At 42.4% G+C, this 27,517-nt stretch overlaps 1 protein-coding gene across 12 annotated transcripts in view; it reads left to right on the top strand.

Annotated features, from left to right (window-relative positions):
* FREM1 (FRAS1 related extracellular matrix 1) overlaps nucleotides 1–27,517 on the top strand; it is a 301,861-nt gene that overhangs the window by 187,195 nt on the left and 87,149 nt on the right. For all 12 annotated transcript variants that reach the window (XM_062208226.1, XM_062208223.1, XM_062208232.1 and 9 more), the window contains 6 exons: nucleotides 8,725–8,921; nucleotides 9,564–9,654; nucleotides 11,427–11,594; nucleotides 13,545–13,753; nucleotides 16,370–16,463; nucleotides 21,574–21,826. In XM_062208226.1, the coding sequence (XP_062064210.1) occupies nucleotides 8,725–8,921; nucleotides 9,564–9,654; nucleotides 11,427–11,594; nucleotides 13,545–13,753; nucleotides 16,370–16,463; nucleotides 21,574–21,826 (1,012 nt within the window). The remainder of the gene's footprint in view (nucleotides 1–8,724; nucleotides 8,922–9,563; nucleotides 9,655–11,426; nucleotides 11,595–13,544; nucleotides 13,754–16,369; nucleotides 16,464–21,573; nucleotides 21,827–27,517) is intronic.

A 27,517-nucleotide genomic window follows, 5' to 3' on the forward strand; every position in this document is an offset into this window, starting at 1 on the left:
GCTTCCTAACAGCATGACCTGAACGATCCTGGTCCTGAGTTTAATAATGGTGATGATGGAACCTTCTGATCACAAATGCTATTAAGTAATTATCTTACCTGAACTTTCTGCAAATTAGCAAGAAGCTGGAATTGAGAGTGGAGCTGAGACTCAAGTCCAGACACTCTGATATGGGATGTGAGTGTCCCAAGCAAGATTTTACCACTGTGCCAAATGCCTGTCCCTTTTCTAGGCATTTTGTATTGGGAGGTATTGTGTGTGGATGTAGTAAATTTTCCACCTGTTCTAGGATGACTAGTGTGTCATAAATATCATATAATGTCACAGCCACTGACCTCGGCTTATGCTTACATGAAGCTGATTATCCATTTTCTATGATGAATACATCAGAAGGAGATGATTAGGGAGGATGAGACTCAAGAGCTTTGACACTAGAGGAGGTAGGTGATGCCTCTGAAGAAGGAGTGGAGAATGGTCGAGAAGCATCTCAGTCAAGTGCTTTTTGACTAACAAGACAACTTCAAGCAACAGCTCCCTCTTTTCACCAGTGCATTATATACTTCTGGATTAAATCTTTTTTTTTTTTTTAATTTTATTTTTTTTTTGACAGGCAGAGTGGATAGTGAGAGAGAGAGACAGAGAGAAAGGTCTTCCTTTTTGCCGTTGGTTCACCCTCCAATGGCCGCCGCGGTAGCGCGCTGTGGCCGGCGCACCGCGCTGTTCCGATGGCAGGAGCCAGGTGCTTCTCCTGGTCTCCCATGGGGTGCAGGGCCCAAGGACTTGGGCCATCCTCCACTGCACTCCCTAGCCACAGCAGAGAGCTGGCCTGGAAGAGGGGCAACCGGGACAGGATCGGTGCCCCGACCGGGACTAGAACCCGGTGCGCCGGCGCCGCAAGGCGGAGGATTAGCCTAGTGAGCCGCGGCGCCGGCCTGGATTAAATCTTTTAAAATATTTATTTAAAAGGCAGAGTTGCAGAGAGAGGGGAGAGAGACAGAGATAGAGAAAGAGAGAGATCTTCCATCCACTGTTTCACTTTCCAAACGGCCACAACGGCTGTGGCTGGGCTAAGTCGAAGCCAGGAGAAAGGAACTTCATCTGGGTCTCCCACATGGGTGGCAAGGGTCTAAGCACTTGGGCCACTCTGCACTGCTTCCCAGTGACATGAGCAGGGAGCTGGATCAGAAGTGGAGCAGCTGGGACTTGGACCTGTGCTTATCTGGGATGCCTGCATTGCAGGCAGCAGTTTAACATGCTGCACCACAATACTGACCTTTGGATTAAATTTTTTTAAGACCTTTGTTCATTTGAGAGTTCAAAATGACAACTATTATTAGGGTTTATTTCTAAGTCTTCTGTGTATTTATTCAACTTGAGTTATGTGTCTGACATGAATACCATAGCACTTTTGGAAGACTAAGTAGCTTTTTTAAAGTGGAAATTTCAAGGCTTCTCTCCTCATACGCACAGAAATGTTAGATTCCTCTACGATAAAGACCAAAGTAATGAAGACTTAATTGGAACAGGTTTTTTCCATTTAGTGTTTACTTATTTTTTTTTTAAAGATTTATTTACTTATTTGAAAGACAGAGTCACAGAGAGGTAGAAGGAGAGAGAGTCTTCCATCCTTTGGTTCACTCCCTAGATGGCGGCAATGGCCGGAGCTGTGCTGATCTGAAGCCAGGAGCCAGGAGTTTCTTCCAGGTCTCCCATGTGGGTGCAGGGGCCCAAGGACTTGGGCCATTTTCTACTGCTTTCCCAGGCCATAGCAGAGAGCTGGATCTGCAGTGGAGCAGCAGGGACTGGAACCCATGCCCATATGGGATGCTGGCACTACAGGTGGCGTCTTTTCCCGTTATGCCACAGCACTGGCCCCTACTTATTTTTAATTTATTTGAAAGGCAGAGAGATCGCTTTTATCTGATGGTTCACTCCCCAAATGTCTGCAATGGCCAGGTCTGTGCGAGGCAGAAGCCAGGAGCCCAGAACTCCATCTGGGGCTTCCATGTCCGTGGCAAAAATCCAAATACTTAGGCCATTTCTGCTGCCTCTCAGGCACAGAGTTTCAAGGAATTAGTGTGTGCATACCCACAAAAACAAATATTTTGTGTACCTTGCTGGTGAACATGGATATCATCATTGCAGCTGTAATTTTTAAGGGACTTAAATGATCATCTAGTTTGTTAGATGATTGGATCCTCAATTTGGACAAGTACCTCCTCATGTTCTACTAATAAAAATTTATTTAACATATTCGACAAAATATGAAAGTTCAGATAAGATGATTACTTATAGCATTTGTGATCAGAGGGTTCCATCATCACCAAGGTATCAGGTCCAGGATCGTTCAGGTCATGCTGTTAGGAAGCTTCCTTTTCTTTCATAGAGGCAGAAACCACGGATGTTCTCAGATGAGAATCTCTTTAAAGTAAGAAGGCGGTTTCCTGAAGGTTTCTTGTTATCTCCCTGCACTCTTCCCCTGAACACTCCTGCTGGGATCTACCTACATATCAACAAGGTGTCTATGTATCAGCAAAAAATCCCTTTTCTAGTTCTATCTTGGTTGTTGTGATTGTCATCTAATAACACCAGAATCATTCAATTTGCTTTTTGAAAGTATTTCCTGGGGGTGGCACTGTGCATAGCAGTTAAGCCCCTGCCTGTGGTGCCTGCGTCCCACGTGGGTGCCAGTTGAGTCTTGGCTGCTCTACTTTTTTTTAACAGAGTGGACAGTGAGAGAGAGAGAGACAGAGAGAAAGGTCTTCCTTTGCCGTTGGTTCACCTTCCAATGGCCGCTGCGGCTGGCGCGCTGCGCTGATCTGAAGGCAGGAGCCAGGTATCTCCCATGGGGTACAGGGCCCAAGCACCTGGGCCATCCTCCACTGCACTCCCGGGCCATAGCAGAGAGGTGGCCTGGAAGAGGGGCAACTGGGACAGAATCCGGTGCCCTGACCAGGACTAGAACCCTGTGTGCCGGCGCTGCTAGGCGGTGGATTAGCCTATTGAGCTGCGGCTCTGGCCCAGCTGCTCTACTTCTGATCCAGCTCTCTGCTATGGCCTGGGAGAGCTGTAGAGAACGGCCCAGGTCCTTGGGCCCCTGCAACTGTGTAGTAGACCTGGAGGAAGCTCCTGGCTCCTGGCTTCATATCTCCTGGCTTCGTATCAGCGCAGCTCCAGCCGTTGCAGCCAGTTGGGGAGTGAGCCAGTGGATGGAGGACCTCTCTTTCTTTCTGCCTCTCCTTCTCTCTCTGTGTGACTCCGACTTTCAAGTAAATAAATCTTAAAAAAAAAAGAAAGAAAGAAAGAAAAGTATCTCCTTGGGATAAGAGTTTGGCTTAATGATTAAGATTATTGGTTGTGGGGCCAGAACTGTGGCATAGTAGTTAAGCCTCTACTTGTGGCACCAGCATCCCATACAGGTGCCAGTTCATGTCATGGCTGTTCCACTTCTGATCCAGCTCTCTGCTTATGGCCTGGAAAAGCAATGGAAAATGGCCCAAGTGGTTGGGCCCCTGCACTTGTGTGGGAGACCCAGAGGCAGCTCCTGGCTTTAGATCAGCACACCTCTGGATGTTGCTGCCTTTTGTGAACTAGTGGAAGGAAGACCTTTCTCTCTCTCTCTCTCTCTCTCTCTGTAACTCTGCCTCTCAAATAGTAATAAAAAATATAGATTTGGATACCCACATTCCATATGAGAGTTTGGCTTATTGGGTCCGAATCCAGGTTCTATTCATGATTTCAGCTTCCTGCCAATGTGCACTGTGGAAAGTGGAGATGATGTCTCAAGTAGTTGGATCGCTGCCACCCAGGTAGTAGACCTTGACTGAGTTCCTGGCTCCCACTTTTGGCCTGGGCTAGTCCCCTCTATTGCGGGCATTTGGGGAATGAAGCAGTGCTTGGACACACTCTGTCTCTTTGCCTCTGTAATTAATTATTAAATTACTAAATGTATTTAATAATTTAAATTCAGATAATTGATTATTTTTTAAAAGAAAAATTTCTTTCTAAATCCTGCTTTATGGAGTTTAAGCCTTAAGATACATAAAACCAAAAGTGTGAGAGTATTGTTAACATAAGGAAAATCTAAAGTGGGGTATTTATAAAGAGATTATTTAGCTCACAGTCCAGGAGGTGCAAGGGCATGATGCCAGCATTGGCTCAGTTCTGGTGAGGGCCTCATAGCAGATGGCATCACAATGTCAGGAAGGTGCATGGGAGGGAGCAATCACATGGCAAGAGAGAAAGTCAGACACTGACTGGGGTTCCACAACAACTGTGTTAACCCCTTCCAAAGGCACTCAGCGATCTCACAACCTTTCACCAGACATCCCACTGCCTCTTAGCAAGGAGGCCAAGCTTCCAGCACATGACACTCTTAAGGGACATGCTAAAGCCAGATTCAAATAATAGCAAGGAGAGAGATGTATTAGAAATTGGAGGGTGGAAATTAAAGATAGAGGAGAGAACTGAATATGGAGAAAGAGAGGAAGCAGATGCCATAACAGCCTGTGACTAAAGTGGAAGGGTGCGATGAAAGGTGACTGGATAGGACCACAGGCACCCTGGGGATACGTGTTTACCACAAGCTGGAACAGAAAGTCCTGTGTGCAAAACTGAAGTGGGAGGTCGTTTCTGGGGGTGAGAAGTGATGCTGGATCGGCAGAAAGGAAGATGTAAAATAAGGAGCAGAATCAGAGCTCAAGGCAGAGGACGGCTCAGGAACTCAGGGCTACTAGGAGGTCAGGTTCCCGATAGCGGAGAATCCTGCTGGGAGCTGAGTCTGAGCGTCAAGGTCAGACGTTGTCACTGTCTATGCTGATTTCTCACTTTATATTCTGATTCCTTTCAAGTCTGTGGGTGCCCATGGCCATAAGTAGACTGCAGGGATTTGCCAGAGAACAAGACACCAAAGACGATTCTAGCACTAGTTTTCCACTGTGTGCCTGGGAATGGGTGTTTAATAATGTCTTTGTTACAACCAAATTTCAGTACAATGAAAATGCTTTATTTCTCTGTGGAATTTTGTTAAAATAGGATTTTTCTCACCCATAGACACACACACAGTAATTGTTTAAACATGCATAAATATGTAAAGACACATCAACTTAGGCTATCATAAAACATGTTGAAAAATGTGCCCACCAAGAATTACTACAGAGGTATAATAAAGCTTGCTTGTACATTCTTTTTACACAAAGAACACATTGGAGAATAAATTAGCATGGAAAATGGTCTCTTTGAAGGCACAATAACTATTGTCTCCTTATTAAATTCAGTTTTTCAATTAAGTAGAGCCTCACTGATCCACACTATGGTGGGAAGGTCCCATAGAGAATTCCTGAACTTTGTAGATTAGCAAAATACTGTAATTGGGGAAAAAATCATGACACAGACTCCAGGAGACTAGAGAAATGACTGTCATTGTGTTCCTTTACTTTGATAACTGGCTTCAATTTTTAATTATTGAAATGCTTCATAATGGATGGTAAACATATTGTAAGCTTTTATAAAAATAATGAAAGGTAGAGACAGGGAATTAATGTCTTGAGAACCTACTAAGTGCCAGATGCTTACTGTGCCACTATCTTGTTTGATCATGATAATATTTTACTTTAATAGCCATAGTTATTATTCCTAATGTGCAGAGAAGAAAACCGGAGTGCCAGTGGGGTTAGATGATCTGCCCTGGGGAGCACAGCTTGTGGGTGGTAAGCTGATGTGATATAGTCTTATTTTACATAATAGAAAAGCTTAACTGCTTTAGTTTCTGCTCTGTATGTCAATTTAAAAAGGAATTATTTTCATTTTCAAATCGGGTCCTGTGACCACCACTGTTTTAGACAGAATTGTCATTGCTGATCTGTGTTTTGGTGACAGCATCAACATAAAATCAGGGTAAGAATACTTTGATATGGCAGGCTATGCAGATACCCCTGTGCCTGTGCCACGCCCAGAGAAAGTAACAGCTTTCCTGTAACCAATTCCAGAGTATTCTAAGGAAGTAGGTGTGATGGTTAGAGCTGTTTGGTTAGTGCTCCTTGCCCTCTAGCATGATCTGAACCTGTGAGGACAGTTTCAAGACTTCTTACTATTGCAAACAAGCCATGTTGACTCATTCAGTTAACAAACACTGAGGAAATGCGTTCCCTCTATAAACTATTATGCCAGATGTTGTGAAGAGATGAGCATAATATGTATTAAGTACCTACTGCATGGCAGACATTTTACCTACATAGTGATATTTGATCTTCACAAAGAACTCTGAGGTTGTTAGTGTCATGTTGAACTTGCAAATAAGAAAACTGACACAGAGTGAGCATTTGGCCTAGCAAAGAAAATGCTGGTTAGGGGGCCGGCATTGTGGCAAAGCAGGCTAAGCTGCTGCCTGTGACCCTGGCATCCCATATGGGATGTGTGTCCTGGCTGCTCTACTTCCCATCCAGCTCCCTGATTAATGGGCTGGGAAAAACAGTGGAAGATGGTCCAAGTGTTTGGGCCCCTGCCACACACGTGGGAGAGCCAGATGAAGTTCCTTGCTCCTGGCCCAGCTCTGGCTGTTGTGACCATCTGGAGAATGAACCAGCAGATGAAAGATCTCTCTGTCTCTCCCTCTCTTTCTGTAACTCTTTCGAGAGTGCCTGGGATTTATTCCCACCTGCATTCTGGATTCCAGCTTCATGCTGATGTGGACCCTGGGAAGCAGCAGGGATGGTTCAGGTGATTGGGTTCCTGCCATCCGTGAGGAAGACAAGGGTTGAGTTCTCCGCTCCTGGCTTCAGCCCCCCAACCATTGCAGGCATTTGGGGTGTGAACCAGCAAATGTGAGCTTTCTCTCACTGTCATCTGTCTTTTTCTATGTGTCTTTCTGCCATTTAAATAACTAAATTTTATATTTAAAGCCTTAAAAATTGGTATCAGAAAGTTGAGTAACTTATTTAAGGTCAAACAGCTTCTGGTATGTGAGTAGTGCAGTAAATACTTTAACTGTGTATTATCAAATTCCATGTGGTTTGCATGCAACTGTAATCTAGCCATCATGGAACTTTCAGTCCAGCAGAGGGATGTCCTAGTCCATTCATGCTGGGATAATGAAATACTCGCTATTAGATGATTGAGAAATTAAAAAAAAAAAGTTTCTGACAGTTCTGAAGGCTGGGAAATCCAAGATTGAGACTCCAGCAGGTTGAATGAGAGCTGCTCTGCTCCCAAGATGGCAACTTGTTGCTGCATTTTTTGGAGGGCACAGATACTCTGTCCTCACATTGGTGAAGAGATAGAAGGGTGAATTCGCCCCTCAAATTCTTATAAGGCACCAATCCATTCACAAGGGCAGAGCTCTCTCCTGGCCTAATCATTTCCTAAAAGCCCTACCTGTTAATACCATTGCAGTGGCCAGTGCTGTGGTATAGCAGGTAAAGCCACTTCCTGCAGTGCCAGCATCCCATATGGGTGCCAGTTCAAGTCCCAGCTACTTCACTTCTGATCCAGCTCTCTTCTATGGCATGGGAAAGCAGTGGAAGATGGCCCAAGTCCCTGGGCACCTGTATCCATGTGGGAGACCTGGAAGAAGCTCCTGGCTCCCGGGTTCGGACTGACACAACCCCGGCCATTGCAACCATCTGGGGAGTGAACCAGTGGATGGAAGACCTCTCTCTTCCTCTGCCTCCCTGTAACTCTGCCTTTCAAATAAATAAGTAAATCTTAAAAAAATTGTTGCATAAGTTTCAACAACAATTTTGTAAGAATGGAAACATTTGAAACATATCAAGTGATAAGAGAAATTTGAGAAAATGGAATTAATTAATTCCAACTGAGAAATTTGGGCATGTCTTAAGAAGAGGCTTAAAGGCTGAGACAAATTCATATAGCTGGAGAAAGCAAGAGAAAAGCACGCCAGAATGAAGACACAACTTGAGCCAAAGCATGGACGTATGCTGGAGGACCAGAACATAGTCTATTGTGTGCAACTAGTAGGTTAATGTTGAAAAGTGGGAGAAGATAAAGGTGAAAAATAGAGTGTGTCTAAACTATGAAGGATCTTGGAGTCTTGCTAAAGAATTTGAATAATACTATATAACATGGATGGATAGTTAAGAATTTTTCAGGAGGTGAATCAACTGATTTGATTACATTTAAAAAAAATAATACTAGAAATATGACAGTCCAGATTAGTTGTTGGAGTTAGGGCTAATGGGAAGCTGTTGAAAATAACATAGGGGAGAATTTATGAGAGTTTGGCCTATAGCAGTAGGTCTAATACTTAGGGTTACAGGTAGGGCTGGAATTGGTATAGAAATTTCTTGAGCAGAAACTCTGGGACTATGTTATACATGGGTGGAGAAGGTAGAACTAAAAGTTATGTTAAGGTTTCTCTGCCTGATGACTGAGCATAGGGAAGATTAAGAAAAGTGTAGGCTGTTGATGGCAAGGAGGTGTTTTTTAAAAATTAGAACACATTTTTTTGTTTTATGTGCTCATCCTACAGCCTTCATGACTGGATAAACTATAACTGTGATAAACAAATTCTTTAAACGGAATATAAATTGATTAAGAAGTATCTCCTTTTTATCTCATGCCCTCAATAGCTCCTGAATCATTTTAACAAAAGTGTATGATAAATCTCAGCTTCTGAAAATCACTTTATCTGTGACTAGGTAATGGGAGACTTACTTTTTGGCATTTTCTTGGTATCTTGGGTTAATGGGATAAATATTTTCATTCCAGGTGGTGGCAATCCACATCACTCCAGTGGATGACCAGCTTCCAAAAGAGGCTCCAGGAGTTTCTCGGCATTTGGTTGTCAACGAGACAGAGGTTGCCTACATAACCAAGAAACATCTGTACTTCCTAGATACAGAATCACATGATGGGGAGCTGCTCTACACAATCACCACTCCCCCATTTTTCTCCTTCAGCCACAGGTATCTTTGAAAAATCATCATTAGGGCCATCAGTTCTAGGATTCGAGAGTAAAAACTATCATTATATAGAACTGTGATTCAGTTGCTTCATTGGTCAGACATGAACTTATACTCAATTCAGAGTTTACTGTTATCTCAAACTTATCTCGGCCCTCCCTTCAAAAGCTGGATTAATTAGAAAATCACTGCAACCTGTAGTATCTTCAGCATAATGGGGCTTCAGTCATTAATCCCCCTTCTCTAAAGAGAGTGCTTGATTTTCTTTTTAGTAAAATTTATTAAGGTTTTCTGTAACATTGTTTTTTGATATCACAGGTTAAGAAATGATCTCAGTCCAGAAAAGTGGCAGGTCAGGGTCATGTACATGATAATAAAGGAAACTTCTTGGGATGAGAATAACAGTTCCCTTTCATGATGCCGAATCAGAAGATTCCGTACATATCTTTTGCAGTTATGAGGTGGCATCAATGATCCTGGACATAAAGTTAGTGCACCTCCTCCCTATCTAAAACAAGAATATGAAGATGAGACATCTGATATCTTTCCACAATGAGTTCTTTCAGTTTTTGAAATTTGGTTGCAGGGTATTTGACTCTTTTACCTGTAGCATTAGCTGATATATTCTCCTGTATTTATCCATAGATACTTGGATGCTGGGAAGTTATTCATGGTGGACAGCATACCAAAGCTAACCAAAAATCCTACTGCCCTGGGACTGAATTCATTCACACAGGTATGATGATATGTGAAAATATTGATAAATCTGATGATATAAATGTCCTGCAAGAAGATAGACATGCCTGAGTGTTGCAGCTGAGAATACTGGCCTTTGATGTCTGCCATAAAAGCTTAATGTCTTTATTATCTCTGCTTGTACATTTCCATTAAGCACATGGCATCTGTTTAAAAGTGCTTGATCAAGTTGGATATGACATCAGAATCTTGGTAGAATTCAACACAGCACTTTGCCTTGTTCTGCCAGGAGCAGGACTCTAATTTGGGGATCAGGTACGTATGTTTTAATTCAGGCAAATTTAACTCACTCAGTAGCCTACTGCATTAGTCTCCTAGGGCTGCCATAACAAAGTACCACAATATGATGCCTTAAAACACCAGAGATTCATTGTCTGTTAATACTAGAAGCTAGAACTCTGAATTCAAGGTGTCGATAAGGTCATGTACCTCCTGAAACCCTGTTGGGGAATCCTTCTTGCTTCTTTCTAGCTTCTCGTGGTCTGCTAGCAAGCCGTCACTCCCATCTCTGCCTTCGTCATCATGTGGCCGTCCTCTCTCTCTTCCCATTATAAGGACACTGGATATATTGGATATAGCTACTCCAGTATGACCACATTTTAACTAATTACATTTGCAAAGAGCCCGTTTTGAAATAAAGTCACATTCTGAGATACTGAGGTTTAGGACTTCAGCATATCATTTTACGGGGACACAATTCAACCCATAGGGGCTGGCATTGTGGCCGCCATAGCCTGCAGCGCTGGCATCCCATATGGGCGCCAGTTTGAATCCCAGCCTGCTCCACTTCTGATCCAGCTCCTTGCTAGTGTGCCTTGGAAAGCAGCAGAAGATGGCCCAGGTCCATGAACCCCTGCCACCCACAAGGGAAACCTCGAAGAAGCTCCTGACCTAGAAGAAGCTCCTGGTTTTGTGGCCATTAGGGGAGTAAACCAGCAAATGGAAGATCTCTCTCCTCTCTCTGTGTACCTCTGCCTATCAAATGAATAAATAAATAAATCTTAAAAAATATTCAACCCATAGCATTTATTATCTTCCAGAATCCTTCACCAAAACTCTGCCTACTTGTGTAGATTCTACTTTGAAGTCCCCATGGGAAGTCACAATAATGGTGTTTAGGGCAGACAGCTGTGTAGTTTGGACTAATTATGCCTAATTTCACTGCAGTTAGAGGTTTTAAATGCCTATGTGAATCCCATGTAGTAAGTACTATTCTCTCTCTCTTTTTTTTTTAAAGATTATTTACTTATTTGAAATGCAGAGTGACAGACAGAGGTGGAATCTCCAAATGCTGGTTTATTCAAATGGTTACAATATCCAGATCTGGGCCAGGCCAAAGCCATGAGCAAGGAACTCCATGCAGCTCTCCCACTGGGTGCCAGGGACCCATGTACTCGGGCCTTCGTATATTACCTTCCTGGGGTATTCGTTAGCTGAAACTGGATAGGAAGTGGAGCACTGGGACTTGACCCAGTGTAACAATAAGCTGCACCTTAACTCACTGTGGTATAATACCAGCCTGCCTTTACAGAGTTGGTGGCTTCAGACACTTGACATATTTACTTAATTTCTTTGTCTTTTTCCTTCCTGATATGTAGAACATATAATTTATAAACTATATCCTTGGGGGATCTTTAAATTGAGGATGGTAAGGTTTAATATCAGCACAATGATTGTCTTGGACATGGGTCTCTGAAGGTTTCTGGTCTTTGCTGATCCACACCCTCAAGTCCATCTCGATTTGCTTTGCAGCACGCTGTGAACTACCTGAAAGTGGCCTACATGCCCCCTCTACAGGATATAGGCCCTCATGTCAGACACGTCCAGTTCACGTTTTCCATTAGCAACCAGCACGGTGGCACTTTGCATGGGATCTGTTTTAACATTACCATTCTCCCAGTGGACAATCAAGTTCCTGAGGTACGTACAAGGCCTGGTGTGGGGGAAGGAAAGAAAGGAAAGATCAACTTTTTAATTTAATGGCTACAATCAAGGGGGGAAAAGCAAGGGGAGGGGAGCCCTTCACCTTCCATGGGGCTACTTATCCACTGGGTGAGGTTTTCTGGTTGCTGAATTTGGCATTATTTTCAAAGTTCTATCTGAATCTCATTCATTAGCTTTTCATTCTGCTGAGTTTCACATGTTGATCAAGGGAAGGGGGATTAAGTCCTGGGTCTCTTAGCAACCAGAAGGGCTTATTGGCTCTCACCACAGGGCAACTGTACTATTTTGTAATCTAAAGAAGCTCTTTAATTTTCTGAAATAAATTCAGATGGACCCTCTCATGCTACGCTGTCCAGTGTTTTTTTGCCAGACTCAAAGGACCCACACCTTTCATTAAGAGTAAACTACAAAGGCTATGCTGTTTTGTGCATCTTATCTGTGAGACTGGCATTCAAACACCAAGAGTCTGCTCTGCCCCGTTCCCCTCCTTCACTTGTGAGTGCCAGACTTAATCAGTGAGGCTATTATTGGGCTCTTTTTACCCCCTTAAGAACGGAAGGAGGAACATTTCCCTTTCATTACAAACCAGAGAGGACAAGAACCTATATATGTCTCATCCCTAAGAAAAGAAGGGAGGACTGGTGTTGTGGTACAGCAAGCTAAGCTGCACTCAGCTTCTGATGTCAGCATCCCATATGAGTCCTTGTTTGAGTTGCAGGTACTCCTTGTTCTCTCTCTCTCTCATTTTGACTTTCAAATAAAAAAAAATCTTTTTTTTAAAAAAATGGAGGCAAATTAACTTTATGCTTTTGTTTCTTTGAAAGTTTCCCTAAAATATATATTTTAAAAATCATCTAATGTAGCCAAATGTATTCCTGAAAGCACTTCCATTCTGGGCTATTCACATGATAAAACTCATGCAAATGAGGTTCCTAAGTAGGAACCTTGGTGCAAAGATTAATTGTCCTCTTTAAATAAAGAGCTACATGGCAGGTGTTTGACTAAGTGCTTAAGGTGTTGGTGTCTCATACTGGAGTACCAGGGTTCCCTACCTGGCTCTGGCTCCTGATTTCCGCTTCCTGCTAATGAAGACACTGGGAGACATCAGTGGTGGCTCAAGTAATTGAGTTCTTGCCACCAAGTGGGAGATGTGAATTGAGTTCTCAGCTGCGGTCTTTGGTTAGGTCCAGGTCTGGCTCTTGTAGACATTTGGGGAGTGAATCAGCATATGGGTGCACTTTCTCTCTGTGGCTCAAATAAATAAATAAAATTTAAAAAATAAGAACTCCTTCCTTCCTTCCACAAATATGTAGGTATGTAGGTAAGTTTGGTAAAATAAGAGGGAGACACATCTTTGTACACATCAATGCTTAAGATTGGAAACATTGGGTTACAACATTTTTAAAAATTTTTTAATTTTTTTATTTTTGACAGGCAGAGTGGATAGTGAGAGACAGAGAGAAAGGTCTTCTTTTACCGTTGGTTCACCCTCCAATGGCCGCTGTGGCTGGCGCGCTGCGGCCGGTGCACCTTGCTGATCCGAAGCCGAGAGCCAGGTGCTTTTCCTGGTCTCCTATACGGGTGCAGGGCCCAAGCACTTGGACCATCCTCCACTGCACTCCTGGGCCACAGCAGAGAGCTGGCCTGGAAGAGGGGCAACCGGGACAGAATCTGGTGCCCCGACCGGGACTAGAACCCGGTGTGCCAGCGCCGCAAGGCAGAGGATTAGCCTATTGAGCTGCGGCGCCAGCCGGGTTACAAAAATATTTTAGCCAAAACTTTCAGCTATGAACTTGTTCCCTTACCCCATTCATGAAAAATTGACACGTGAAGAGGGTCCTGGGAGTTTTACAGTGATTAAATGAGCTCTGTCTTCAGGGATACCTCGTGGAACAAGACTTTGAATGTTTTTCTCTTTCTTGGTAGGTGTTCACTAACCCTCTGAGAGTGACTGAGGGAGGTCAGCACGTCATCAGCACAGAGCACATCCTGGTCTCTGACGTGGACACCGTGCAGGACAACATCTACTTCTCCCTACAGAGACGGCCTCTGCATGGAGGGGTGGAGCTCGATGGCTTTCCTTTAAACCCAGGGGGCACCTTTTCCTGGGGAGACCTCTGCACCTTAAAAGTTAGGTTAGAACACTTCATGACTTTGTTCTTTTCATGCTTTGGCTCCCATCTGGACCCGTCGTGAGGCAGAGCAAGGAGAATGAAGTTTACTGGATTCTTTCAGAGCTTCCAACATGCCATTTAACACTTTGAAGAGTCAGAGGAAAAATTAGAGATGACCTGTTTTTTCATTTCCCTTCAGACACTTTCTTTCCCTCTGGCTTGCTGTACCAGTAGGAAGACTTGATGGATATTTGAATAACAAAAATTAATTACCATGAATATTAAATTTGTTGCAAATGCACATATCACAAAAGGTAACAATCAAACATGGAGACTGAAATAATGGGTGAGGCTAATCTGCATAATTGAACTTGACTATAAGAAAAGCCAATTTCATAATCCTGAAAATCCCGGGGTAGAATTCTGTTAATCAAGGTCTTGAGTATAACTTTTATTTTTTTCTACTCAGTAAGGGTTTGCAGGTGCACAAGTAGGGTAGACTGAGTAGGTAGGACATGAAGTAGTACTCTGTCCCTACAGGGATAGAGTAATCCCTGCCTCATGGTCCTACATTAGTTCCCCACACCTAATGTCTTCCATTTCTTCTATCTACTATAGTTTTGCAAGAAACTTTTCTACAAAATCTAGTAAGATAATTTCTGTGGCTAATACAGCAAACAATGAAAAGCAATGGCCAGCTAGATAGATAAACTGACTAATTTCTCACATAAATTCAAATTATAGGGGCCAGTGTTGTAACACAGGGTTAAGCCACCTCTTGCAATGCTGGCATCCCATACTGGAGTGCAGATTCAAGTCCCAGTTGCTCTGCTTTCAATCCAGTTTCCTGTTAAAGTGCCTGGGAAGCAGATGATGACCCAAGTGCTTGGGTCCCTGCCAACTATGTGGAAGACCAGGATGGAGTTCCTGGTTTGGCTTCTGGCTTTGGCAAGGCCCAGCTCTGGCTGTTGCAGCCATTTGGGTAGTGAGCCAGTGGATGGAATCTCGATCTCTCTGTTGTCAGTCTCCTCCTCTCTGACACACTGCCTTTCAAATAAATTAACATAGAAATAAATCTTTAAAAAAAATTCAAGTTACAAAAGAGCATTTGCTCCTTTGATAAAGTGTAGTATGAGGCACTGAACACCAACTGCTTAGTTCTATATATGCTTAGGAACTACAATTTACACATGCGAAGTTCAGTTTAAACTGTTAGTTTAGTTACATCATTGACTTACCATTCCAAATTTCTTCGCTTCTTTTCACTGTTCACTCCTATTCCCTTTCAAATTCAACCCCCTTTATTGGAGATGATGCTCTCAGCTAAGCGTTAAAAAGAGAATTCTGTTCAGGCAATTATTGCTAAGGAGTAAATGATGAGAAAAAGAAGGTACAATCTTTGAAACAATTATATGTTCAAGTACTCTGCTAGAGATTTTCAATTATGTTCTCCCTCCCACTTAATCATCACACTAATCAAGATTGACACAGTAGATGGTTTTACTCTCATATCACAGTCGAAGAGCTAAGCACAAAAGGTTAAGGGATTTGCCCAAGATCATGCGGCTGGTATGAGTATGTAAAGGAGACAGGTTTTGAAAGAATTTTCAAAAGTCAATTTGCTTGACCCCATAGACATGACTTTGGAGGTAACCCTTTTTGGAGGTGTTAGCTTCATAAAATAGTACTTTATCACTTACCTATTTTAGAAAAACAGGATAAGGAGCATGGCAAACTATAGACCTGTACCACCACTGGAATGGAATCCCACACTCAAGTCCTTACCCAGCCTATGCATGAGACTGGTCCTGAGTAAAATACCTTAAAGCAATGATTTTTTTTCTGTGGGTTAATATCTTCAATATTGTATACTATCTTTAAAGTAACTTTTGTTTTCAATTCCTAAGACTTATTTCTATCCCTTATTATCCTAGAGAGATAGCTGATATGACAAAGACTTGTCTCAGTCCAGTTCAACAGCTGTGGACAGGAATGTACATGGAAAACTTAGAATGAATAATTTCTTCAAGAAACTGGACTAAGAGTTAAGGAAAGAGAGAGCCAATGATAGACCAAAGAATGTTATTTTTAAGTTTGGGAGAGGGTTTGGAATTTTTATAGGTTGAGAGGGAGAGAGCTAGTTAATGGAAGAGGGAAAGTGACAAGTAAGAGGCAAGATTATAGAGCCAGGTTTTAGAGAAGAGCTGAATAGAACCACAATACAGACAGGTTAGCCCTTAAAGTGGTACAGAGGGATTCATCAAATCCATGCAGTGGTCCCCTATTTCTTGTCTACTGCTCAGTCTCAGAGTCCCCTGGCCCCAGCCAGTGTATTCTACAAGTAGGCAGAACTACACCAAATGATTCCTGTTGTTATGGTGTCAATTAAAAGGCTGATTTTTGTTGCAGGGGCAAATGATCAATGTGTACAACACATTTTTCCAGGGTGGAGCAATTTTACATCTAGGAATACTTGTGTAGCTGAACATGTGACTTCATGATTATGCTGTTTTGTTCTTATGCATTTATTTATTTAATGAGCATGTGACCCAAGCCATGTAAGGGTCCCTGTGTCATGCATCTCAGTTTACTCTCACAGTGTTCTTGATAATTGAGTGACAGATATTATCCCCACAGGTATCAACATGATGGATCTGAGGTTCTTCAGGATGACATACTCTTGGAGGTCACAGATGGCACAAATTCAGCAGAATTTGTTCTACATGTTGAGGTGGGTAGAAAGTTTCCTCCCTGGATCAGAGAAGTAAAGCATCTGGCTTGGAAACCTCTCAGTGTCCCTGATAGAACTTGAAGCACACGGCTTCAAAGCAAGAGAATGCCTTTGGATACCTTTGTGTGTCTCAGGTTGTAGAGACCACAGTTACATTGGTGAAATGGGCACACTGTTCTTTCTCTCCAAGGCATTTAAAGGTAGAATTAGCTTGGTCTCAAATCTAGATACTTAATTTAAAAAATATTTGGTTCTATGTCCTTTTTTTTTTTTTTTACTGTAGCACTCAAGTTTTTATTTACCAGCTCTGTAGGTAGCTAGCAACACTGGGGTTTGAGATCGTTTTCCCTCCTTTAAACGAATGGGAAAAAATAAGCACATAAAAGTTGTGCGAACCCGAAGGTCTTAGGGGAACAGCTGGGGTTCTCTGCTGAGTGGCCACCAAGTTCCTGAGCCTGACTCATACTTTGCAGGGTTGGGGAACCAGTGACAGAAAGATCTTCAGAAAAACTCACCAGTTTCCCTGCAGAACCACTAAGCATTCTCACGGCACTAAATTCTGGGACTTTTGGTTAGAATTTTGTCAGATATTTGTAATATGAAATTATTACCAATGGTGATAACTAAGTTTTTGTAGGATATTTTCCAATTAGTAATACATGAAGAGTGTTCCCACAATCTGTTGTTTTAAGAAGCAGATAGGAAAGGAATTATCTCCATTTCATAGCTAAGAACACTTAGACTCAACAACTTTCAATGACTTGCCCAAAGTCATTAACTTGACAATGAGGACCTGGGCTAGCCTTTCCACTCTGTAACTCAGCAGTGTTTTTCCTCCTGTCTCTGCCGTGCATCGGCTTTGCCAACTGATTATAAGGACCATGCTTGCCCATAGTTCCTACACTCTTCTCTCTATGCCAGGCCTGTTTTCCTACTTAGTCCTCGTATGGCCTTTGAGGTTTGGATGAAGAGCAGTGTGCTACTTCAGCTTCCAAAATTTTTCTGGGTTACATTTTTTCCCCTATATCACAGCTACTAAGACACTGGGTGCTTGGGACACCCACTTCCTGTATCAGAGTGCCTGGGATTGAGTTCAGGCTCCACTTTTGAGTCCAGCTTCCTACTGATGTGCACCATGGGAGGCAGAAGGTGATGGCTCAAGTAGTTGGGTCCCTGCCACTGCATGTTGGAGAACTGGATTGAGTTTTGGGCTCCTGACTTCAGCCAGGACCAGTCCCAGCTGTGACAGGCATTTAGTAATTCAATCAGTGGATGGAAGATCTTTCTATTTCTCTCTCTCTCTCTCTCTCTCTCTCTCTCCCTCCCCCCCCCCTCTCTCTCTTTTTAGAGGAAAGGTTTATTGTTGCATGGGGAAAGGTGGGGGGAGGGATGGTGAGATAGAGAGAGAGGATGTGTGTGGGAAGCAGGTCTTATTATACCTTTTCGGGGGCAGGGAGATAGGATCAACAAGTCCCGCTATGAGGGTAGAACTGACATCTGTGGTTGGGCCATTTGGTCACTTGGCTTCTAGCAATGGTGGCAGGGGCTAGAGTGGAGGATGGTGTCCTGGGGCTTAGATCACAGCACAGATAATACTGCACCATTTTACTGACATTCCCCCCTTTTGTTTTTTAATTAACAAATGTTGTATGGGATTACATCAGCCCCCAAAGTCCAGGAAGGGTGGAGGGATGATGATCTGACTTTAGAGCTACTTCCTGCTGGCATGGGGCGATGTCTCAAGCTGTGATCTCCTGGGTGGGTAGCTGTGTATATCCCTGTAGCAGCATTTAGTTGACCACCTGGCTGCTGAAGGCTTTGGTTTGTTCCATTATCAACTCCTGTAAACACTCAAACAGACACAGTAGTACAAAAGCCAGGGTGAGAACAGCAGCCAATGGTCTTAGGAATGGCATTAACCAAGTAATAAGAGGATTTCATAGAGGAGAGGAAATGTGGGTTGGGGTGTCTCTGGGCCCTAGTGAAGACTGTCTGATGGATGTGGTTTTACCTGGCCTGACTGGTTAACATAATAACAATACTGTTAAGGTTGGTCTGTTCTGCAGTATCACGCCTATTAGTGAGGTGATCTGGCTTTGGAGACCTTGGCATCAGCTGAGGTCTCAGTGGACCTAGTGAACTCCTCTTGTAACTGTGGGAGTTGTTTTGGACTTGTTGTGGCCCAAAGTCTATCTCTTTTTAAAAAGATTTATGTATTTATTTGAAAGGCAGCGTTACAGAGGGAGCGGGAGAGAGAGATCTTCCATCTGCTACTTCACTCACCAAATGGCTGCAATGGCTAGAACTTGACCAGGCTGAAGCCAGGAGCAGCTTCTTGGTATCCCAGACGGATAACAGGGGTCTGAGCACATGGGCCATCTTTCACTGCTTTCCCCAGGCCATTAGCAGGGAGCTGGATCAGAAGTGGAACAGCCAGAACATGAACTGGTGCCCGTATGGAATTCCAGAGTCGGAGGTGGCAGCTTAGCCTGCTTTTGCCACAATACTTTTCCCAATCTCTGTATGTCTCCCTGCCTCTATGTCTCGCTGCCATTCAAGTAAATTAAAAAAAAAAAATAAAGAGTAGAGCAGACTTTTAGGGGACAAAGCCTCAAGTCTGTTTCCATCTGTGACCATCTTATTACCAACAATAAGCAATGCATTTAGGGGAAACAATCTGCTTATTATTTTTTAAACAATAGAGCATGATCTCTGAGAGCTAACAGAGGCAGAACCAACTTTGGGGCCAGTGTTTATAATATTTCCTTACCCAGAAGGAATTTCTTAGTTTATTGGCTTTGCACTTTATTATCCATTTGAAAACTGAAGCTCTTTTGTGAACTGCTGTAAAATGGTCATCATTGAATTTATTCGTGAGATTCCTTAGCATCAGGATCAATGAGAGAGAGTGTCTTTAATTAATTCACTTGGAGGCCATGATCAAAGATAATCTTTCTTAACAAGCTAATAGAAAATAAAGAATATTGTATGCTCTTTTTTTTTTTGCTTTTTATTAAATAATTATGCCTAGGGTTTCCAACTCTCCATCCTACCCATTAAAGGAATGTGCCCGCATAACTTCATATTTGTTTCAGAGTTGTTAGCCTGCTTAAGGAGCAGGATAATCATGGCTTATATACATAATTATATCCACTCATTCATTCATTTAACAAATATTTATTAAGTGCCTCTATGTGTTAGATCTTAAGCTAGATACTTGAGCTAAAACGATCAAGACAGGGGCAGGCTCTGTGGTGGAGCTGGTAAAGCAGTGCTGGCATCCCATATGGGTGCTGGTTTGAGTTCCGGCTGCTTCACTTCCAACCCACTATCTGCTGTGGCCTGGAAAGCAATAGAAGATGGCCCAAGTCCTTGGGACCCTGCACCTGTGTGGGAGACCCGGAAGAAGCTCCAGGCTTCTGGCTTTAGATTGGCCCAGCTCTGGCCATTGTGGTCACTTGGGGAGTGAATCAGTGGATAGAAGATGTCTCTCTCTCTCTTTGTGCCTCTAACTCTGCCTTTGCCTCTCTGTAACTCTGCCTTTCAAATAAACAAATCTTTTTGAAAAATGATCAAGACAAACAGCGTTCCTCTTCTAGAGGCTACTGCCCAGAGCTGAAGACCAGGCATTAAAGAGGTGACCACCATGGTCATGAATTGGTTAAAAACTTAGATGTGTTCTATAAATAAGCAAAGTGCTAAAAGAGAACAATGATAGTAGCCCTTAAAAATTAGCTTCCCTGAAGAATCTACATGTAACCCCAAAGGAGGAGTTCTGAACAGAGTTGGAGACAGAGCAGAACCAGGCAGGGTAAAGAGATGGAACAAAGGCCTTGAGTGGGTTCGGGTGGCAAATTTAAATCTCACTGTGGGTGAGGCCAGAGGTGCCCAGGAGAAGCCATCGAAGGTCTTCACAGGGCAGTGACTAGAAAATGACTTTTTTTAAATAAGTTTTTTTTATAATTTGAAAGAGTGACAAGGGTAGGTGGGAGGAGGGAAAAGTAGAGAGGTCAATCTTCCAACTGTTAGTTCAATCCCAGATGGCTGCAACAACCAAGGTTGGTCCAGGCTAAAGATAGGAGCCAGAAACTCTTATCTGGGTCTCCCACATGGTGGCAAGGGTCCAACCACTTGGGCCATCTTCTGCTGCCTTCCCAGGCATGTTCGCAGGGAGTTGGATTAGAAGTGGAGCAGCCAGGACTCAAACCAGCACTCTGATATGGTATGCCAGCATCCCAAGTGGTGGCTTAAACAGCTGTGCCACCATGCTGTCCCCTTGAAATCAACATTTTTAGAAAGATCACTTTGGCTGAAGCATGAGGGAAAGAAATGGAGGGTTGAGGGGACTCCTAAGTGAGTCTTGTCTGATTTAGAGCACCTACTAGGCTGTGGCTATGAATGTACATGCAGAATGCCCCTCTTGCTTGTTTGGAAGACACATTTTATCCGTTTTCTACGTGATTATTCTAAGTTCAGAGAGCCAGCAGGATCCATGTTACTTTCCTTTTCCTGCTACCTGGAGCATTATTTTCATGCAAGTTAGAGAAAAGTGTTTTGTCAAGTTGAAATCTGGTGCTGATTAAATGGTTTCGGAGTTTCCACTGTCACATGGTTTGAAATGCAGCTGCTGCATATTGTAAGCCCAGAGCAAGTTCCTGGCTGGCAGGAAGTTGCTGGTGGAGGAAAGCTTTGTAATCACCAAGTCATTTAAAATAAAAATAACATTGATGCAGTAAATGGAAATGCATTAGACCACAAGGACCAGCATTCCTCTGGAATATGTGTGGATTTAACCACAGAGGACGGGGCTTTGATGAAGAACACTTTACATTACATTTATATTTTGTCTGAGAACAAATGAGAGCTCTGAGTCCCAAATTGTAACCATGTTCTCCCAAATGCTTCTCGCGTGGGGCATTCCTCGCAAGATGGTTCGTATGGGGAAAATTGCAAGACGCAGGCTGCTTGGCCAAGTTCCACGGCTATTGTTTCACATATCTGGAAGACATAAATAATGCCTGTCGCTCGGACTAGGAGCTGTGAGTTACAGTTGGGCGATTTTGTCATTTCTTTTTTTTTTTTTTCTAATGTGCATTTTTCTCCTGCTTAGGTATTCCCTGTAAATGACGAACCCCCAGTCCTGAAGGCTGACCTCGTCCCCGTGATGCACTGCTCCGAGGGTGGGGAGGTGGTCATCACCCCTGAACATGTTTTTGCCACTGATGTGGACAGTGATGACCTGAAGCTGATGTTTGTGGTTGTGCGAGCACCTGAGCATGGGGTAGTGGGCAAAGCTGGAGTCCCTGTGATTCAGTTCTCTCAGAGCGATGTTATCTCAGGGGCTGTGACATATAAACACACAGGTAAGTGACAGCATGACTCAAGGGGCACCGCAATGAAAACGTGGGAGTTTCAGTCCACCCTGTGCTACAGGCTCAGATAATCTAGTGGTCTTGATACTTGCTTCCATTAAAATAAAGATGCATAGGTGAGGGTTTGGAACAACGATTAAGATACCACTTGGGTTGCCCACATCATAGTGCCCAGATTTGAGTCCAGGTTCTGGTCCCAATTCCAATCTCCTGCTAATACACACTCTGAGAGGCTTAAGTGTTTAGGTTACTCTCACCCTTGGGGGAGACCTGGATTGAGTTCCTGGCTCCTGCCTCTGGCCTGGCCCACCTTGGTCATTGCAGGTATTTGGGGACTAACAGATGAAGATCTCTGTCTGACTTTCAGATAAATGAATAATTTTTTGAAAAAGATACAGCTGCAGTCTATACCTCATGTTTGCAAGTATCATCACCCCACATAGAGGTGTTTCTCATTCAGAGTGCAGAGAGAGTGAGAGTGTGTGTGTGTGTTAACTGCTGTCCTATTCCTGATCACACAGGACTCCTATTTACCCTGTGATTCCCCTCATCTCCTTTTTGGCAAAATTGAAGAATACTTATTTGACCATCATAGCTTGTGGATCCATCAATCATAATAGAAATGCCTGAAGTAGGTTCCATAATGTAATTACATTATTAATTTTTAGAAAGCTTACTGATCACCAGCTAGCTCCTAAAAAGTAGCTCATCTGCTTTTTGAACTGCTGAAAAGTAATGAGGGTGTGTTGAACTTTATTTAACTTGCCCACAGCACATGATAGTGTGAGTACAGGTAGAGTATACAGCAAAAGCCTCGTTATAAATACTGTGCCTAATTGCTGCTGTCACATGATGTTGGGTCAAGGTGGCATCAGTTTCCCACATGATATGTAAAATTAACAAAAATGTTAATTTGCATATGATTATCTGCAAGTTACATAAGGCTAGGCGCTATGGGATTACAGTGGGGTCTAATCCAGACCTTGCTAGGAAGGACTTTTAATATTTAATAAAATGGAGCCAGTGTTGTGGCATAGTGGATGAAACAATCATCACATCCCATAATGGTGCCAGTTTGTATCCCAACTGCTCCACATCTGATCCAGCTCCCTGCTAATGGCCTAGGAAATGCAGCAGAAGATGGCCCAAGTGTTGGGCCCCTGCTACCCACGTGGGGCACCTGGAAGAAGCTCCTGGCTCCAGGCTTCAGCCTGGTCCTGCCCTGGCCATCTGGGGAGTGAACCAATGGATGGAAGATCTCTCTCTTTCCCTCTGTAACTCTGACTTTCAAACAACTATTAATTATAATTCCTTTTAAAAAAGTTCATATACAGAGAGGACAGCAGGACATATCTGCTCATCATCATGTCATCTACAGCCTTGGGGGCAGTACTTCCTCGGTGATGATGCCATAGATTTCCTCTGGCTGACTATAATAAGGCAGAGACACAGAGAAAGACCAAGAGATTGAGATCTTCCATCTACTGGCTCACTCCCCAAATACCTTCAATTACCAGGGGTGGGCTAGGCTGAAGTTAAGAGTCTAATTTTTTAATATTTATTTATTAGAGAAACAGAGTTAGAGACACTGAGACTGACACTGACTTCCATCTGCTAGTTCACTTCCCATATGGCTGCAATGGCCAGAGCTGAGCCAATCCAAAGCAAGGAGCTTCTTCCAGGTCTCCCACGTAGGTGCAGGGCCCCAAGGACTTAGGCTATCTTCTACTGCTTTCCCAGGCTATAGCAGAGAGCTGAAGCGAAAGTGGAGCAGCTGGGACTGGAATCAGCACCCATATGAGATGCTGGCACTGCAGGTAACAGCTTTACCCACTACGCCACAGCGTCGGCCCCCCAAAGCTGAGGGTCTTGAACTCATTTCATGTCTCTCACGTGAGTGACAGGGACCCAAGTACTTGAGCATCACCTTCTGCCTCCCACGGTGCACATTAGCAGGAAGCTGGAATTGGAAGCTAAACTGAGACTGGAATCAAGCACTCTAATATCCCAAGTGGTATCCTCACCACTGTGTCAAATACCCACCCCTCATGCCAGCTTTAACCACACTCTGCTATGGTTTCCTGGTTACTAATATGTGCAGATTTCATAGTGGAAACATTATTGGCATATGTGAGAACCAGTGATGGCACAAGGAAGAACTACCAGAATTCAAATGATTTTCTTGTTTGAAGAGTCAGAGAAATCAAGTGGTGAGGGAGGGCAAGGACTCAGAAAGAGGGGTGGAGATAGCTAACGAGTTATCTGGAAGTAGGAGGAAATGTTTAAAAATAAAATCTTTCCTGTGTATTTTTGCAAACAAACAATTACAAGGATACCGGTTGTGTCTTGGCTAATGAATTACTGTGGAACACTTGTATTGCTCCACCAGACATCTTTTCTCTTTAAGTTGTATCTGCCTTTCCTCTTGTCTGTGTTTGGTCTTAGGAAAGCTTTCACTGTTTCCCGGTCCAGGAAGTGTAGTTCATGTGCTGTTGCCCCTCTTTTTGAGTTTCTCGCTAGATCTGAAACAGACCGGCAGAAAACAGGTCTGTAGACTCTTCTGGGCCCCTTTGGTTTTAGCAATTTTGGCAGGCTCATGCAGTACAGGTGAAGGGGTGAGAAGAGTTGGTCTCCTTTTCCAGTGCTGTATCCCAAGTGCTGACCACTGGGTGTACATATTGCTAGATTTTTTTCCAGTGTAATGGCCATGTAAGGGAGTGCTAACTAATTTTTTAAAATTTTTTTAAATGTAGGACATTGGGACAAATTGTGTATCTCAAATAGATAGTTTTCAGTCATGTTATTAAATTAGAAGAAATACTGGGTTCAAAGGATGTTTTCATAGTTGAATGCTGTGTTTGCTTATAATGTTCACTGATTTACTCAATGGGTAATTACTCAGCACTATGCCATGACCAGCATAAAGAACCCCAGTATTGCAGACTTAAGTGTCAGTGAGTCATCTGGTCCCCTCTTGCTTCTGTGCATCGACTACAATGACCACCCAAGAATAGTTTTATCAGTATTATTTTACTTGCTTTCTGTAATTATAAAAAGAATCCATGCTCATTACAAAAACTTGAAAAGAATGGAAAATATGAAGAAGTATTACTGGCATATTAAGCCTGTGATTATAGAGTAGACTGAAATTGTGTTTTTGCAAAAATTAAAAAAAAGGAAGGAAGGAGGAGATTGTGGTGGGGAAGGAGGGAGAAAAATATAGTTATCTTCTTAGAATTGTACCAATGAAATACATGAAATCTGTTCTTTTTATATTAATAAAAATGTAAAAATATATACAGAAGTATTGACAAATCCACTAATTAACACCTCTCAAAGGTAATCTCTGTTGGTGTTTCAGGATCACAGTATTTTCTTTTTTCTAATCATATTGTATATGCCATCTTGTACATTTTTTTTATTTAGAATATTACTGAAATATGTTAAATGGTATAAGCTTTAACAACTGAATATTTTACTTGTAGAAGTACATTATTAATTTTCTTTTCCTCCAATATTAAACATGAAATCATTCAAAATTTTTCTTACAATTCACACTATGATTAACATTTTTCAGTGTAAATCAACCCTCGCACTATTCTACTTCAAGGTAAAAAAGTCTTCCATCCCCAGTGTAGCCTTTTTAATCATTTAATTTTTAGCCTACCTTTCCAGTTATTTCTTTAAGTACATCCAAATGTTCATGGAAAAAATGAGATTCGTGTATATCCTATGTGTTCATTATGGAGAAATTAATTATTGAATGTGTTTTGCTTGCCTTTTCCTTTTTAAGTGACATGTTTCTGGAATTTTTTTGTCTTTTATTTTTCAATTTTATTTAAGATATACAAGTGTCATGTATTTCATATATAGAGAGTTAGGAACATAATTATACTTCTCTCCCTACCCTCCCTCTCACCCACTCTCCAACCCTTCTTCTTCTTCCTTTTCCCATTCCCACTCTTAGTTTTTACAAAGATCTATTTTCAGTTTACCTATACTCATAAGGTTAACCCTATACTAAGAGTTCAACAAATAGTATGAAGGAGAAAAACACTGTTCCTCAACAGAAGAGACAAGGGCTGTAAACAATCATCAAATCTCAAAATGTCCTTTTCCATTTCTCTCCCCAACTACCTCTCCTGGCAGATCTTCTCTCCCAACTCTCAGTTCTGTGCCTCATCTGCCTGGCAAATGGCAAATGCTTACTCTCCCTTTACTGCCCAGCACAAAGCCATCAGAGCCAGCTGGAAAGACTTCCCTGACTTGCTCATGTGTGTGTGCCCTGCCTGTATTCTCATCTTCTTTCACACTTAGTACCTTGTACCCAGGCGGAAGGATCACCCTCACTCAGTATCCACAGGGGATTTTTACCAGGACTTCCTGTAGATACCCAAACCTCACAGTGCTCAGGTCCTTGATGTAAAGTGGTGTGCTATTAGCATACAACCTGCATAAATTCCCTTGTATGCTTTTTAAATCCTTTTAAGATCACTTCAAATATCTAATGCAATGTAAAAATTTATTTAAGTACTTGTTACATTATATTATTTAGGACATAATGACAAGGGGAAAGTATACTCATTCAAAATGCATTATTTTTTTTCCAGAATATTTCTTTTTTTTTTATCTTCATCTTTTTTTTTTTATTAAACTTTTATTTAATGAATATAAATTTCCAAAGTATAGCTTATGGGTTACAATGGCTTCCCCCCTCCCATAACTTCCCTCCCGCCCGCAACCCTCCCCTTTCCCGCTCCCTTTCCCCTTCTATTCATGTAAAGATTCATTTTCAATTCTCTTTGTATACAGAAGATCAGTTTAGTATATATTAGGTAAAGATTTCAACATTTTGCCCATATAGCAACATAAAGTGAAAAAACTACCATTGGATTACTAATTATAGCATTAAATAGCAATGTACAGCACATTAAAGACAGAGATCCTACATAATTTTTTTTTCAAATTAATTAATTTTTTATGCCATTTCCATTTTAACACCAGGTTGTTTTTTTTTTTTCATTTCCAATTCTCTTTATATACAGAAGATCACTTCAGTATATAATTAGTAAAGACCTCATCAGTTTGTGCCCACACAGAAACGCAAAGTATAAAAATACTGTTTCAGTACTAGTTATAGCATCACTTGGCTTTAGATGACACATTAGGGACAGATCCCACATGGGGTGTAAGTACACAGTGACTGCTGTTGCTGATTTAACAATTTGACACTCCTGTTCATGGCGTCAGTAATCTCCCTAGGCTCTAGTCATGAGTTGCCAGGGCTATGGAAGCCTTTAGAGTTCACTGACTTTGATCTTATTCCAATAGGGTCATAGTCAAAGTGGAAGTTCTCTCCTCCCTTCGGAGAAGGGTACCTCCTTCTTTGATGGCCCCGTTCTTTCCACTGGGATCTCACTCACAGAGATCACTCATTTAGGTCTTTTTTTTTTTTTCCATGATATCTTGGCTTTCCATGCCTGCTATACTCTCATGGGCTCTTCAGCCAGATCTGAATGCCTTGAGGGCTGATTCTGAGGCCAGAGTGTTGTTTAGGACATCTGCCATCCTATGAGTCTGCTGTGTATCCCACTTCCCATGTTGGATCTTTCTCTCCCTTTTTGATTCTATCAGTTAGTATTAGCAGATACTTGTCTTGTTTGTGTGATCTCTTTGACTCTT

Source organism: Lepus europaeus, chromosome 12 (genome assembly GCF_033115175.1).
Source record: "Lepus europaeus isolate LE1 chromosome 12, mLepTim1.pri, whole genome shotgun sequence".
In the NCBI taxonomy this organism is placed as follows: Eukaryota; Metazoa; Chordata; class Mammalia; order Lagomorpha; family Leporidae; genus Lepus; species Lepus europaeus.